At 37.9% G+C, this 14813-nt stretch overlaps 1 protein-coding gene and 1 long non-coding RNA gene across 3 annotated transcripts; one reads left to right on the top strand and one right to left on the bottom strand.

Annotated features, from left to right (window-relative positions):
- Nucleotides 1-6623: 6623 nt before the first annotated feature.
- LOC145651942 (uncharacterized) lies at nt 6624-9459 on the bottom strand. The gene is made up of 2 exons (XR_014118071.1): nt 9171-9459; nt 6624-7139 (listed from the first exon to the last, which is right to left on the bottom strand). It is a non-coding gene; the product is annotated as an uncharacterized LOC145651942 (long non-coding RNA).
- Nucleotides 9460-9677: 218 nt separating this feature from the next.
- Nucleotides 9678-14398, top strand: LOC145651934 (Fc receptor-like protein 3). 2 transcript variants are annotated; one of them, XM_081700773.1, is made up of 8 exons: nt 9678-9965; nt 10928-10991; nt 11565-11903; nt 12270-12512; nt 12963-13223; nt 13354-13402; nt 13662-13704; nt 14123-14398. In XM_081700773.1, the coding sequence occupies exons 1-8, from the start codon at nt 9942-9944 to the stop codon at nt 14141-14143; spliced, it is 1044 nt and encodes a 347-aa protein (XP_081556899.1). In that variant the 5' UTR covers nt 9678-9941; the 3' UTR covers nt 14144-14398. The 2 variants fall into 2 exon arrangements, with proteins under 2 accessions (XP_081556899.1, XP_081556900.1); XM_081700774.1 differs by having other exon boundaries at nt 9679-9965; nt 13357-13402.
- The last annotated feature ends 415 nt before the right edge of the window (nt 14399-14813 follow it).

The raw sequence follows: 14813 nt of genomic DNA, 5'->3' as shown, positions 1-14813 counted from the left end.
TTACAGAAGAACATAATAGTCATAATTTGCCTTTAGTTGGCAATATTTTTTGCAGTTCATATTATTTCAATGCACATAAAGATATTTATATTTGCTTTTCAATAAGGTGATGTCCACAACCATAAAATGAAGACTTTCATTATGAGAACAGTGTGGCAGACAACTGAATAGTGGAATAAAAGTAGATTTAGAGCTGTTTCTCTATACATCTTGTGTACATGTATCAGGTAACAGCAGTTGTGGATCAGTACTCACAATATGGGAAATCCACTGCATAAATGAAAAACAGACAAAAGTTAAAAACTAGTACAGAGCAAAAATTACTATACCTCACACTGGACATGGACATGTATATATGATATATACATGAATTAAGGATTCCCTGAACTGCATTGCTGGGTTGAACACAGGTATCTGTTTTTAATTGCTTGAAGTGGATTGTTAAAGTACAGAGGTGGCAGGTAATGATAGTTTGAGTGAGGATTATCAGGGCTCTGCTGAAATGCAGTACACTTTGTTTAAGGAACAGTAAAAGTCAAATGAAGTACATGTTGATTAAGGAACAGTAAAGGTTCAGCCCCAGGCTCACTGAGCTCTCACTGAATGTTTACTGCTCCTTCTGTAAAGTGTATTTGACTCTTCTGTGCCTTTTAGCGTCCACTTAGGAGACACAGAAGCAGCAGAACATCTGCTGCCTCAGTTCATTTAACCCTCGTGTCGTCTTAATATTATGTATACACCCCGTGTCCTAAGGGTCAAAAATGACCCGCCTTTACTAAACCCCTAAAATAAAATAGCTGAACTGAGTTTTAAAGCCCCAATCTACTTTGCTTGAAGAAACAACCTTCATGCAAGTCTGTCTATGAATATTTGAGTTTTCTCTTTTCACATTGCAGAAAGACTACATTTAATCAGTGGCCACCACTCGTTTTTATTACAGCACACCTGTTATATTATTTTTCGTACACTAAAGTAGAGATGTATTATCATCATTTTTGCTTAAGGTTCTGCATAGGTGTTAACATTAACATTTTATTAAGAGATGGCAATTCTATAGCTTCAGAAAGTAGCGGAAATGTGCAGAAAGTAGTTTTTAATGTCTTGTATTGAAAGGAAACAATTACAGTCATCAACATTTTTTGGCAACATAGTGATATTTTCTTATGCACCCTACAGTGAGAAATTCAACTACAACATATCAAGCTCCCATTTTTCTCCTAGCATTCGTGAAACAGTGTGAAACACTTTCAGTGGCATTGTGGCACAAAAAATCACCCTTCTACTCTCTGCATCCCAGAGACTAGATGTAGCCTCACCTCGTGAGCTAAAAACCACCTGCTAAAATTAGCAGCCCTATGTAAGCTTGCAGGTCAATAACATACATTATTTTCCAGATGTCCCCATATATAGAGAAACCTTCCAAATTTGTCATTTCCAGGCGGATTTTTTTCGATGACTGGTGTGATATATATGCAGAGAATGCTGAAGTGATGTCATGGCCATGAGCAACTGCATATCTTGTGGGCCCTGGGGTCATCCTTATGACATTTTGAGTTGCCTCCCTGCCATGTATGTCATATGGTAACAGGGACCATGTTATTTTGCCATTTTTTAACAAAAATGTCTCTCTGTTAGCTTGGGGGATTTCTTCTTCATCTGAAGATGATTCACCGTGCTCCGGGTTGTATTCCTCCCCATCTCCTTCTTCAGATACCTCTTCTAAATAATTGATCTCTTGTTATTCCTGGACGTCTGAAAAAATCAGATCTATGACCTGTTGGGCACTGAAGCGTGCACTCATGTCTTCAGCAAAGAGAGAACTGGGAGTACTGTTACCTGCCGCACCTTTTATAGCCTTTCACTGCATTCCCCTTTAGTAAACAATGCTTTCAAGAAATGTTTATTTGCTCTGAAATTTTGTTTATTTCATCTGAATTTGATTTTATTTAGTCTTTGAACTTGAGAGATTTGTGGGGTCATAGAGGGGACATGCACATGCACAAGAAAGTTGTAGTTTTTAGAGTTCTATCAGTAGCATATTTCAGTTTCTCATTGTGTGTGTGTGTGTGTGTGTGTGTGTGTGTGTGTGTGTGTGTGTGTGTGTGTGTGATTTTGTTGTTTTTGTGGAATGTAAATGATTTTATAACTGATGGGTCAAAAATGACCCTAAGACAATCTTTGTACCCTGGAGGTGTACAGCTTTCATGGAAATTTAAATTTCATGTTGAAAAAAGACCATTAAGGGGGTTTTCTCTACAGTTAAATGTGACGGTGGGTCATTTTTGACCCTTAAGACAACACAAGGGTTAAAGCACAAACCACCTCTTTAAAGATTTTTACTGCTCAGCCACACAAGAGTAAAATATGAATGTAATAACATTTAAGAAAACATCCTTAAATATGTTTGTGTCTAATTAAATGTATCTTGTAACTCTGATTATGTTGCACAGTGACATGCAAACTTTGCAAAGTGTTTGGCAGCTGCTGACATGTGTGACATGAGCTGGTCTAATTTTAAAGCAATCATACTTATGTGCGAACAGAGGAAGTCATGTGATCAGTAATTAACCAGTTGTTTGGAAGCCTTTGCTTTGTAGTAGAATAACGGTAGACAATGCATAGTAGACTGTGAATGATATTATTTGTAATTCTGTTGTAACATTCACAAATTATTTGTCCTTTATTATTTTCTGATCAGACCAAATCCAGCTATAAAGGTTTAACAGATTCATTTATTTGCTTTTACTCGTCCAGTGTCACTCATTCTGAGAAACATGCCCCAGGGCCATGAGGAAGGACAACCAGACCAGGCGAGGCAGACGGTGAAATCAGCAGGACAAGTTAAGGAAAATATGGAATTTTTCCTTACAATAGCGCTGGAATACTGGAATTGACCTTGGTCTACGTGCACTTTTACATAAAACAAGGATGAAGTAACAAGGTACAGCCATGTATTTTAAAAAAACAAAACACTTTCACCATCCCATTTTAAAGATGAAAATGTTTAAATAAAGAGCAGTTCATCATTGCGAAGTAAAGAACACCACTGTATGGGCCTAGATGAAGTTTATGCCTGAGACTAGAATACATAGAATTGTCAATGGTAATTTTATACTCCAAATTAGTTCATGATTAGACATAATCAAATTCTAAGAAATCACCTGTAAATCTCTATTCTTTTAATCTCTCTTTTGTTAATCTCTGTTCTGTTCATTTCTATTCTGTTAATCTCTAATCATGCTGCATTAAAACGTATCTGAACTAAAGAAAGAGTCTTACTGTTCTATAATGAGACTGATCACCATGTTCAAATATCAAATGAGAACAGAGGCAGCACAGAAGTGAAAAGCTAGATGTGGTTAACACATTTATCTGCAAGATCCCGCCGTTGAGAGGGTATGCATGCCCTTTCTGGCTAAAACTTACTTTAAACTAAAGACAAATATCTTTAGAAATATGTATTTACCACATCAGCAAGAAGGCGATGATAGAGAATTAACCTCTACAGACATAACTGTACACATAACTTAGCTCTGACCACTACAACATTTTTTTTTTTTTATAATCGATTTTATTTCAACATTTTACACTGTGAAGACTGAACTTAGTTTTCAAGATTTCATGCATGATTTTAGGTTTTTGGAATCAACGCCCCCTTCTGTTCGTCTAGTTACACTGAGCATTGAGCCATACTGGTAGATAAGCAGTATAACACACTTGACAATCGCAAATAAATACAAATTATTTTTCACTTAAAAAATTAAAATAAATCTACCGTTATCCCTACTCTTCATCTGACTGGTCCGGTTTTAAGACTTAATATGAGCAGGGTGCCGTTGGGCAGCATGCGTAGTCAGGGCCATGGCAATGAAATATTCCCGTTCGAGAAAACACTCTATCACCCTCTAGCGGGATAATTAATGAATTGCTTAAGAAGAGATTCATTGCTGTTTAGACATGTCACGCGGATGCTAATTGTATTTTCTAAGACAAAATTTGAAATGATCTTATACCGGAAACATGTTTTAAAAGGCCATTTAAAAAAGGACAAATGCTGTTGTGGAAATTTACCAACCCCCCCCCCACACACACACACACAACACCGCGTACTCAGCGTGGGATTTCTGTTGAACGGTTGCACGTAGATGACTGAAAATCGGTAATCATTTACCTGATGCTTTTATCCAAAACAACATACAATTATGACTATACAACTGAGGGTCTTGCTCAGGGGCCTAACAGTACAAAATTGAACTGGCAAACGTCGAATTATTAGTCAAGTACATTAACCATTGAGCTACCACCATCCAGGCACACACACTCAGTATCATACTGGTTATCATTTCTTTCCTTTCTTGTCTCCTGTCCTTCCAGACACTGATGAGTGCAGTGTGAGGTTTACATTCCCCTCTCATTATCCCAGATACCCCTGTTTCTCTGGGGGTCAAAGATCAAACCAGACAAACAATTCCATCCGGTCTGAAGATTCAGAAGACCAGTATTCCTGATGCTGGCTTGGGAGAGTTTAAAAAATGTCAAACTGTTCCAGTTGGAACATTCAAGTCATTCAGAAGCTCATTTGAAAAATATCATACATCAAAATCAATATATTTTACAGAAACAAAAATTAGCATTTTTATTGTTTGTTTTCAGTTATTTGGTCCCATACAATACATATCATTTGTCAACAAAGCTCCTGTTTCTCAGCTTCCTTCAAGTGCCACAAGTGCTCTATTATATTTTTACAAACACATTTTATTAACTGTATTTCAGTACAGTTCTCTGGGGCAACAGACCTACAGTTTGCTTTAAATGTTGAGTCCTACTGTAGAACAGTATTCACAGTGAACACAGTATGATTTCTTATATAGCCCCTTTAAATTTAATTTTGTTTTTGCAATCAGTGTAATAAGTACATAGATGCTAAGAGAGCGACTCACTCTAATTGGATGAGGTGGAGAATGCAGCACTGAATCTGCAGCTCATGGGTTGTTGGCCATATGTGATGAATAATGAATTTTATAGTCTATTATTTGATTAAAAAACTGCCAGTTATTCATCCTCTCTCTCTCTCCCTCTGTGTGTGTGTGTGTGTGTGTGTGTGTGTGTGTGTGTGTGTGTGTGTGTGTGTGTGTGTGCCTGTCTGTCTCTGTTGTTAGGTATATAAACTGTGCTCGTAATGATGAAGAGCAGAATTTGTTGACCTTCTAGTATCATGGGGGGTTCTCTACCATGGCTATCTACCCATCAAAGCAGGACAGGAGCTCCTGATGTGGTACGGAGATGAGTACGCCAAAGATGTCTGCGTCATGTTTGGCTACATAAGGCTCAAAAAGTGCTCTGCACAAGGTTAAGTCCAAACACCTTTTTTAATTTCACTGAGTTAATCTTGAATCTTACTTGAGTTTTTAAACTAAAATGTACCAGGTCAGTGTTTGCCCTACAATGACACACCTGATTTAGCTCAACATTCCTCGTTAAAATAACAAACGCTCGATGAAAGTTTGCGGTTTTTGATCCAGAAAAGCTGTGTAGTTCATGGGTCTCCCAGATTAGGTGCATTGAAAATATACTGAATTACAATATAAGTCAAATTTTGTTTAAGTATTTATTTTGTGATGATATTTTGCTTTAAGTATTATCATTGTTTACATGAGGTACAATGTGATGGAAATTATTATTCGATCATGTATTATCATGTGATTCATATATAATCATGTTAATCCTTTCTCTATGTAATCCTATATGAATAGTTTAGTCTGCACATTCTGTCTTTGTATATTGTGTAAACAAAATGACTGCTGAATCAGTTGCTTCGTGATCTTGCACGTGTCGTGCGACTAATGCTGATAAAGAGGAACTAGCAAACTGTGTCTGTCCTGGTGGAACAGAGCATCCTGGTATGTGCAAAAGTGTTTAGCGCGATAAGGAGCAGGAAACGGGTAAACAGGATGACAGGACATCCCTTCCGGGAATTGAAGTTTAGATTTAAGGAACAGAATCAGTCTACCCCTTTAGAGCTTTCGCTTTAGAGCATTTGCTCTCACACAGCTGTGTTTTTGTATGTCTTATTTTCTTTATTAAATTACTCTTTTAATCACGTCTGACTTGCTCTTTATTCAAAGTTCCACCACAACAGCCACCCGACAGTTGTTTACCATAATTATGTTGCATCTCACACTGAAATTATAATGCCTTTTTTCTCTCTAGGAATGAATGATATCCATTTGCAAGTCTTCTGCTGTGTGTGTCCACTTTCCCATACAGTTCAAATTTAACTCCACAAACACATCAGGAGATGCCATCATGAGGACTATGTCAGATTCCTGAAATCAGGAGAAATTAAATATGAGAATCTGGCACCTAAAAAAGCTTCAATACTCCACAAACGTCCGCTGTTACTGTCCACACCAACACACCTCACAGACAATCGCAGAAAGTCTCGGAAAAGAAGAGTGTGGAAAGAGTTTTAGTAGATGGGATGATATCCAGATCTTCACTTGCTGCATGTGAAGATTGAGGCTCTCAGTGGCCTGAACTACAGGAATAACACTGTACTGTTTCATGACATGTCGTGTGTGTGTGCGCGTGCGCATTTGTTGAAAAAGGAGAGAACAGTGCAGTAAAACAGGAAGAGAATTTTAATACACTAAAATTAACATCATTAAATACACCACAGACAGTTCACAAGTTTAAAACCTCAAAGCTGTTTCTTCTAAGTTTATTTTCCTCTGTTCCCACAGTGCTGATGAGACTTGGTACAGTGAGGTAAGAAGAGCTCTTTATTAACTGACATTTGTTTGTTAAATTTCCCTGTAGTCTGTGCTTTTAGTACATAGTGAAAAGTCAAGAAAACGTTACCACTCTTCATGAACTCTCATCCACATGTAGTTGTAAAGGACTTAGAGTTGGTTTTGGATTTCACTGGTGTTATGTTTGTGTGGTGTGTTTGTGTTCCTGATAGAGAGAGTGTGTGAGTGAAAGGAATGAAAACACAAGCAAAAAATGTGTCAAGACTGTGTCAGGGAAAAATGAATGTGAGAAGAGTGTGTGAGTGAGTGACAGAGAGGAGTCTTAATTAGGACAGTCCAGGAGTTATTATGATAGACCAATTTCAGGGAACCAGCAGTCAGACCCATCTGTGAATTAGTAATGAAAAATTTACATTAGGAACAAAGAAAAAGAAACCAGGAACAAGAAAATAATGTGATGACAAAGAAAAACTTACAAAGGGCTAACAAGAAATTGGTGTGGAACATCATTGCTCCCTCTGTACAGAACACTCAACCAATGATGAACACCCTGCGTTAGCCACAGACTATGCTTTGAAACACCAGCCACTCTTACTCCAGCTACTACACAGATAGATAGATAGACAGATAGATAGACAGATAGACAGATAGATAGAGAGGCCTCTGACAGAGTATTTTCACTGATTCTAGCCTTGAGCGCTTCTGAAATGAGATTGATGGTTTTATTCCAGTTGGAGCCACACCTTCCAGCATTGGTGTCTCTTCCACAAGAGCCCCAATCACCACTGGGACAACCTTTTTGTTAACACACACAGATTTGAAGTTGTTCAGATTATATGTCTTGCATATGTTTCTATACATGGTCTCTGCCACTTGGTCAGGTCTCTTAATACTTGCTTTCCCTGCAGGAATCTTGTATTAGTGTTACTTTCAGAGGCTCCTTTGTACAGTCTGCATCTTGTGTGGTGTAATGCACCCCTATTACAATTAACCTAGTGCTTAGTTCTTGTATTTTTACTACCATGATCAGTGACACAGTACTGTCCTTCAGTCCTACCTTTTCCAGACATTGTCTTGTCAGCCACTTCTGCTACCTGTCAGTGTTGAATTCCATGTAGGTAATCCTGCCATGACAGCGCCACTGTTTTCACGGTAACTATGTCCCGCTTCTGACTGGGACATGCCCTCATCAGCCCATCAATCGGGGCCAGTGTTAGGATGTAATCAAGGATATTTCATGTCACATCCTGAACAGTGGTGTTGAGCCTTCTGTCTGGTGTACAGTATTTGTTTGTTAGCTCTTGGGTGATAATGAAGAAGATTTTGGTGAGTGGTTTGGTAGACTATAGAGTTTTCTCTTCCTTCTCTTTCAAGTTCCCTGTCTAGTCAGATTGTCCTACAGTGATATGACCTCTGGTGCTTAGAGTCCTGGGTCAAGCCAACTCCTCCATTATAGTGCTGCAACATTTCATGGAAAATAATGTGTGGTTTAGCTATTTACTATCAATGTGTTTCATCACCTTTAGGTTTTGAGATTTAGAATTTATATTAGGAATGAAGAGTTCTACTGGAATTCAACACAGTGCTTGTATGATCCAACATTATTTTCCAAACCCTTTGTGAACTTTTGAGCAAAATAGTGAGGCATGAGTGAAAGGTAACTAATAGACAAAACAGGAGTTAACTGAGGGGAACATGTTACATAAAGCAAAAAGATTTCAAAAGGGAAAAAGGATTAAGTAGTCCTTGTGACTTGCTAGATTTTTAATTAGAATAGAGAATAGTCAGTGTGAAACATTGGAGATGCCTGTGGGCACACGCATTTTAAAGCTCATTTTTGAACGATTTGTACTTGTTCATTTTAACACTATATATCTGAAATTGTACACATAGCACAATGATCATTCAGAATTCAAATTGAAGTAGACAATTGGGAGAAGACATCCATTCACATCTAAGCTTATTTGTCCATCATTTAGTTACATTTGAGCTCATCTAATACAGAAGAACACGTTAAAAAAAACATAAAACGCCATTGATTTTCTTGGTGTATAATGTGTCTATTGATGCTGGAGATTCAGTTTCACTCAAACTCTACATTTCCTGATTCACCAGGGTCTTGCGTAATAAACTGAAGTTTTGAGCACATACATGAAATGACTAAATAGCTACATAATGTTTTACAGTAGGTGTCCAAGACTTCTCCTTAGTGTCCCAAAACCTCTCTAAATGCACAAAAAGTCATCAATCACTATACATCAAGTCTGCATGTTTCTTTTTTGCTAAAACATCACAGTAAGTTACTTTAGTAAGTTCCACAGCAATATGAGCTACATAGCATCATTGTTGGCATCATTGCTAATACTGTAAATGCTATAATACTGTAAAGCAATAGTATACTTTTTCATTTATACTTACAATTTGTAGCAGGATTACGATTTTTTCAAGCAGTGAATGGTAACATCCAGTGATTTGCTATGAAAACATCGAAGCTAGTTCATGCTAGCAGCAAGCAAACAACTCCACATAAACTTCAGCTAAAATAAGCATCTTCCTTTCCATGATGTCCAAACGTATTGGCGATCAAATCATTCTTATGGTTGTACGAGTTTCGCCAAACAGCCTCAAACCCATGCCCTATGCTATCTGCTAACAACACTGAAGCACTAACAGTACACAGTGCGCAGACCTTTAAACATTAAACGGATGACTAAATAAGGCAAGCGAGGGGTCTACGTTTTCGCCTGAGCGTCCTCTATTTGATAAAACAACTGCCAATCACACCGCTTGCCCTGGAAACATTTGGTGAGAATTGCTGTCACTCCAAGACAATGGCGCTGCAATGGCCAATAGAAATCAATATAAAATGGAAAAATGGGGGGGGGGGGTCTAATGCTCTATTTAGGAATACTTTTACGTCAGTAACGTGCAGTTAGAGTTAAACAAAGGCTGCGTAGTTTCGGTTTGCTTAAGAAGGAACTGAACGCGTGTTTTTACGCAAAGAAGTGAGCACGGAATTAAAGAACTTTACTAACACTGTGTATAACATTTAACCATCTAAACATCTCACACAGTTGTTTTAATGGTAATTTAACTTTCTATGACAAAAGAACTTATCTTAAAGCGGAAGAATGTTTTAAAAGGCCACATTGTGGAAATTTACCCGAGCGCGGGATTTGTGGCGATCTGATGCATGTAGACGGCTGCAAATCGGTAAGCGGGTACTTGTATTAGTCCTAAGAAATGTTATGTTGATCAATGTACTGTACTTTAAGAATATTCGATGTTATCAATCATTTATTTGAGTATGCCAGTTTGGGCTTGCTAGGGAGCGTTAGCGCATAAGGGGCTTAAATAAAGAGAGTGAAACAATATATGTAATATGTGTGATGATCAGTAAGTGGGTGATTGGAAACGTGATTGGGTGCTACGATTGGTTGAAGAACAGGTGAGTGGCGGACTGGAGGTGTCTGATTGGCTGGGTGACAGAGTGTGTGTGTGTGTGTGTGTGTGTGTGTGTGTGTGTGTGTGTGTGTGTGTGTGTGTGTGTGTGTGCGCGTGTGTGTGTGTGTTTGTGTGTGTTCGTGTGTGTGTGTGTGTGTGTGTGTGTGTGTGTGCGTGTGTGTGTGTGTGCGTGTGTGCGTGTGTGTGTGTTTGGCTGGCTGGGTGTCAACATTCTTCATCTTTTGGGTGGGATGAGAATAGACCTCCTAGAACAGACCTGAACAACAAGCTCTCACTACATACAGTTTGGCCACTTCAGTCTTCTACACTGCTTAGAACATAACAAAACTGTTATTAATACAATGTGTACTTGATTTATAACTGTGTAAATACATTTGTATGTAATACTGAGATGAGGTGTTAAAATAGTTGAAGTTGTTTTTATTTTGTTAAAGTTGGTAGAATTATTTTGTGTTTTTATTCTTATCTCATCTGCTTTCACCTTTTTCATTTACAGTCTGGGCAAGGATTCCTCTAAATCCTTTTGTGATTCGATCCAGAATAAATAGCCCTCAAGGAATAAAACTGAATTGAAATGAGATGACGAGCCAAACCTCCTCAGTAATACAAATGTGTCATCAGATCAGTCTGACTGATATTTGAAACAGTGTAAACAGAAGCAGAAATGTAATGCACTCAGCTGTGTTGTGTGCTCTTGTGTGTCTGTGCAGGTTTGTTTAATGATGTCACTCAGAACTCCTCTTCCAACTCTCATCACTCTGTTCATGTCTCTGGGTAAGACTGCAGTCTTCATCAAAATTGTATTTTTATTTGTAAAATTTCCAAAACTGTTGAAACCTGCACAAATTCTGATATCAGAAAATTCTGATATCTAGTATAAAGATTTTCTGACACCGTGTTCCCATTTAATGAAGTTAATTTACATTGGTTACCAAAGCCCCCACATCCCCCTCACCACTGCTACAGAGCTTGCTGAGTGCTTTGTGGTTTTTCTCAAGTTTAGGGCAGTCTTAGATTAAGAGCACACTGTAGTAAGATTAAAATTCACAACCCCACTATAACTACAAAGTGCAGATATATTTTTGTTTGTTTTTCTCTTTATTCAACCTCATATATTACATGACTGAGCGTTAAGTTGTTCAGAGTCACTAGTGTCCACTTCTCCCAAGCTCCTCCCCCACCCTGCTACAAGCTTTTCTCACTTTGTGGTTTAGCTCAGAATCAGCTCAGCGTTCTGCAGAAGCTGCTGGAGTTAGAGAGGAGAGAAGTGAAGCTGTAAGAGAACTCCCACTCTCTTATGGGGCCCAGACTCCTCTAATGACCTCTTGCATGCATTATATGTTTCAGGGGTTGATGGAACAGAATGGAGTGTGAAGTACAACCCAACTAAAATATGTGCTTTAAAGGGGTCCACAGTGTTTATCAATGGCAGTTACACATACCCAGCAGGGCTGGAAGTCAAAGAGGAATTTTGGGTTAAAGAGCCATTCGATAGAGAACAGGACACACCTGTATATTGCAAACCCACTAAGGACTCAGGCACAGTCCAGTGTTATGTCGATAAACAGCAAAAGTTCTCCCTCAAACTAATTAATGTAACGAAGGAGGATGACTATTACTTCAGAATCAAAACAAATGTAATCGAGCAAAAATGGCTGGGAGATCCTGTTAAGATCAGTGTCACAGGTGGGTTAAATCTTTAATTTCCTATTTTCTAATTGTGATGCATAGTGTCCTTTACCCAGAGGAATTTGAGTCTTGAAGTTCATTAATGCCTATTTTTAACTATGATGCACATTCTCACTTCATGTAAAGGCGTTTGAGTTTAATTAAGCTGATTATTGAGAGTTGTTAAACTGATTAAGGGTTACTCTGATATATTAGTTGTACTATACAATTTGTTTCTCTCATATTTTTTTAGCAAATTCAAGACAGTTTCATGACAGCAGAATAATTTTCTTAATTGCTTGAAGTTTTTCTGCATGATTTAAAGGCTGTCTAATTGTGATGGACTTCCATTCGTTTGGTTTGATGATTTTCTCATTGTCTTAGAGCTCCTTGTGAACACTCTTCTTGAAGTAATAGAGAGAGAAGCAGCAGTTCTGACGTGTACGACCACCTGCAGTCTGACTGACAGTCCAACATTCATCTGGTACAAAAATGGACGTCGTTTATCCTCCAATACAAACCCACTCCACCTGCGGCCAGTCAGCAGTGAGGATGCAGGCAGTTATATGTGTGCTGTAAGAGGATATGAACATCTCCCCTCTCCTGCTCAAACTCTCACGGTCAGATGTGAGTTTACAATGTTGGTTTCATTTTATGATTATCTGATTATTGCTAAGTTCATTTCATTGCCAAGTTCAGTTCATTTCTCAGTTAAAATGCAAAAAATACAATGAATTAGTAAAGTCTTATTAGAATTTTTGATATAGATATATATATATATATATATATATATATATATATATTCTTTACTTTGAGTACATGAGACATTTCATTACTATAAAATGCATTCTCCACATGGTGTTATTGCCTGATTTAAGGTGAAGACATTAGTAATGGTGGGACAACTATACAACATCTCCAGAATCAGCTCTTAGAACAGTAGAGGATACAAGTCCATTAATGAACCTGGATATATGCCTGGTTGATGCAGATCATGCCTGTAGTCTCCTTGCTCCTCCTTTCAGACAGAAGACGTCATATTCATTTCTTCACATTCTCTCATTTTGTGGGTGTTAGATCCTCCAAAGAATGTCTTGGTGTCCATCAGTCCCTCTGGTGAAATAGTGGAGGGCAGTTCAGTGACTCTGACCTGCAGCAGTGATGCCAACCCACCTGTGCAGAACTACGCCTGGTTTAAAGAAGGAGGAACCTCACCTGTAGGATCTGGACAGACATACAACATCACCATCAGCTCTAATAGCAGCGGCTGGTATTACTGTGTAGCTCAGAATGAACACGGGATGCTGAAATCAGCTTCCATAGATGCCACTTTAAAGGGTGAGACAGTCAGACAGTTATGTTTCATTTTTCATTCATCAGTTCATTCACTTATGCATTTGCTATTCACATTATGAAAGCCCTATATTGTGTGTATGAACAATAATGTGCATATGTCTGTTTCTCTCAGCAGGTCACTTCTACATTTTGCCTACAGCTGTTGGAGTCGGCCTCTTTGGGTTTGTATTTCCTCTCTCAGTAGTTTTATTTATGAAGAGAGAAAGTTTAAGAAGCTAAAGTGAAAGATGTTAATATAAGTTACATGTATAAATGATAACTTTATAGTACCTCATTTCTGTTCCTTTCCAAAAGCACTTTATTAATATGGGAAATCTTAAAAATATGACTAATATCATAAATGCAATATTATGAATACTAATGTTTATTCTCTGTTTTCTGTTTGGATGAACACTGACATTTGGGTTTTTTTGAGCTCAGAGGCAAGAGGCAAAAGAGAAATACAGATGAATCTGATTATGGGGTGAGCTATCACAGAAATCCAGATATATTTGTCAATAAGGAGTCTTAACCCTGCTAAAGAGTTCATGGAATTCATGTCATGACAAATCAGAACCTTGAAATGACAGTGTCAGTCTTAGTTCTGTATCTTTAGCATTTGTTTATGTCAGAGTGAGAGCTCCATCTGAGATGCAGACTGTCAACAACAAAATAACATTAGTGGAAAAACTCCAGTGGAACCTTAACTATTAAGCTATTCAGTGTTTCTCATTAAACTGCACATCATTAACTCTGTGCTTCACAGAACGCCGGCCTCAAGCCCTGTCCTACCTGTGAGAATACTGTACTGTAGTATGAAGATGTGTGTGTGTGTGTGTGTGTATTTTGTTATTCCAAATGTCCTTGTGATCTGATATTCTTTCCTGCGTTTCCTTTTATAGGACTTAAAGAAACATCACTAAGAGAATCATCACTGAGAAATTAAACTTGCAGCTGTATCCCAATGCAGTCAAAAGAGTGAGAGATATAGAGGGGAAGAGAGATGGATGATCACATGTAGACAAGAGTGTTCAGTTAATCAACAGTAAAAAATGTAATCAACTGCAAAAAATGTTGTAGCCTTTCTTTTTTTTTTTTTTGTACTGATGGAAAATAACCTTGTTCTTATTCTGAAAATTGAACTAATTAATAATCTAAATTAAAATCTAAATGTTTTATTATTTGTTAATTCAATTTTTATCTAGTCCATTAATTTTAATCCAGTTAAAATACTTGAATGTGGTTTCCTCAAAAGCATCATGATGTTTATATCTTGTTCAGTACATGTACTCAGGGATTCTCACTCTAGCAATCTGAACTACAATGAAAATAGAACAAAATAATGTAAAATGAGCGCGAACCCACGTCAGCTAGATGATGACACCGACAGCCTACTGGGTGAGCAACCACACTTTAATGGTGGGCCCTTGTGCAGAACAGTTAGATCGTGGAACAAGTAAACAAGAAAAGTAAATAACCAAAAGGTGAGGAGTGAACCTCAGCCATTTTGTTACGATGTGAACGAGCTCCTGCTAGACAGCTGTGACCATAAAACAATCTGCGCGTATATCGCTCTTCAAAGGAATGGAGGAC

This window comes from Electrophorus electricus, chromosome 18 (assembly GCF_041902795.1).
Source record: "Electrophorus electricus isolate QZ-2024a chromosome 18, ASM4190279v1, whole genome shotgun sequence".
In the NCBI taxonomy this organism is placed as follows: domain Eukaryota; kingdom Metazoa; phylum Chordata; class Actinopteri; order Gymnotiformes; family Gymnotidae; genus Electrophorus; species Electrophorus electricus.
Note: the sequence above shows the minus strand (reverse complement) of the source record. Positions and strands in the feature narration are given on the sequence as shown.

What these genes read in the sequence shown, in the direction of transcription:
- LOC145651934 (XM_081700773.1), top strand. Translation starts at nt 9,942, where the DNA reads ATGCATGTAGACGGCTGCAAATCG. An exon ending in CATAGATGCCACTTTAAAGG is followed by an intron (nt 13,224 to 13,353) that starts GTGAGACAGTCA and finishes TGTTTCTCTCAG; the next exon opens with CAGGTCACTTCTACATTTTG. An exon ending in CAGATGAATCTGATTATGGG is followed by an intron (nt 13,705 to 14,122) that starts GTGAGCTATCAC and finishes TTCCTTTTATAG; the next exon opens with GACTTAAAGAAACATCACTA.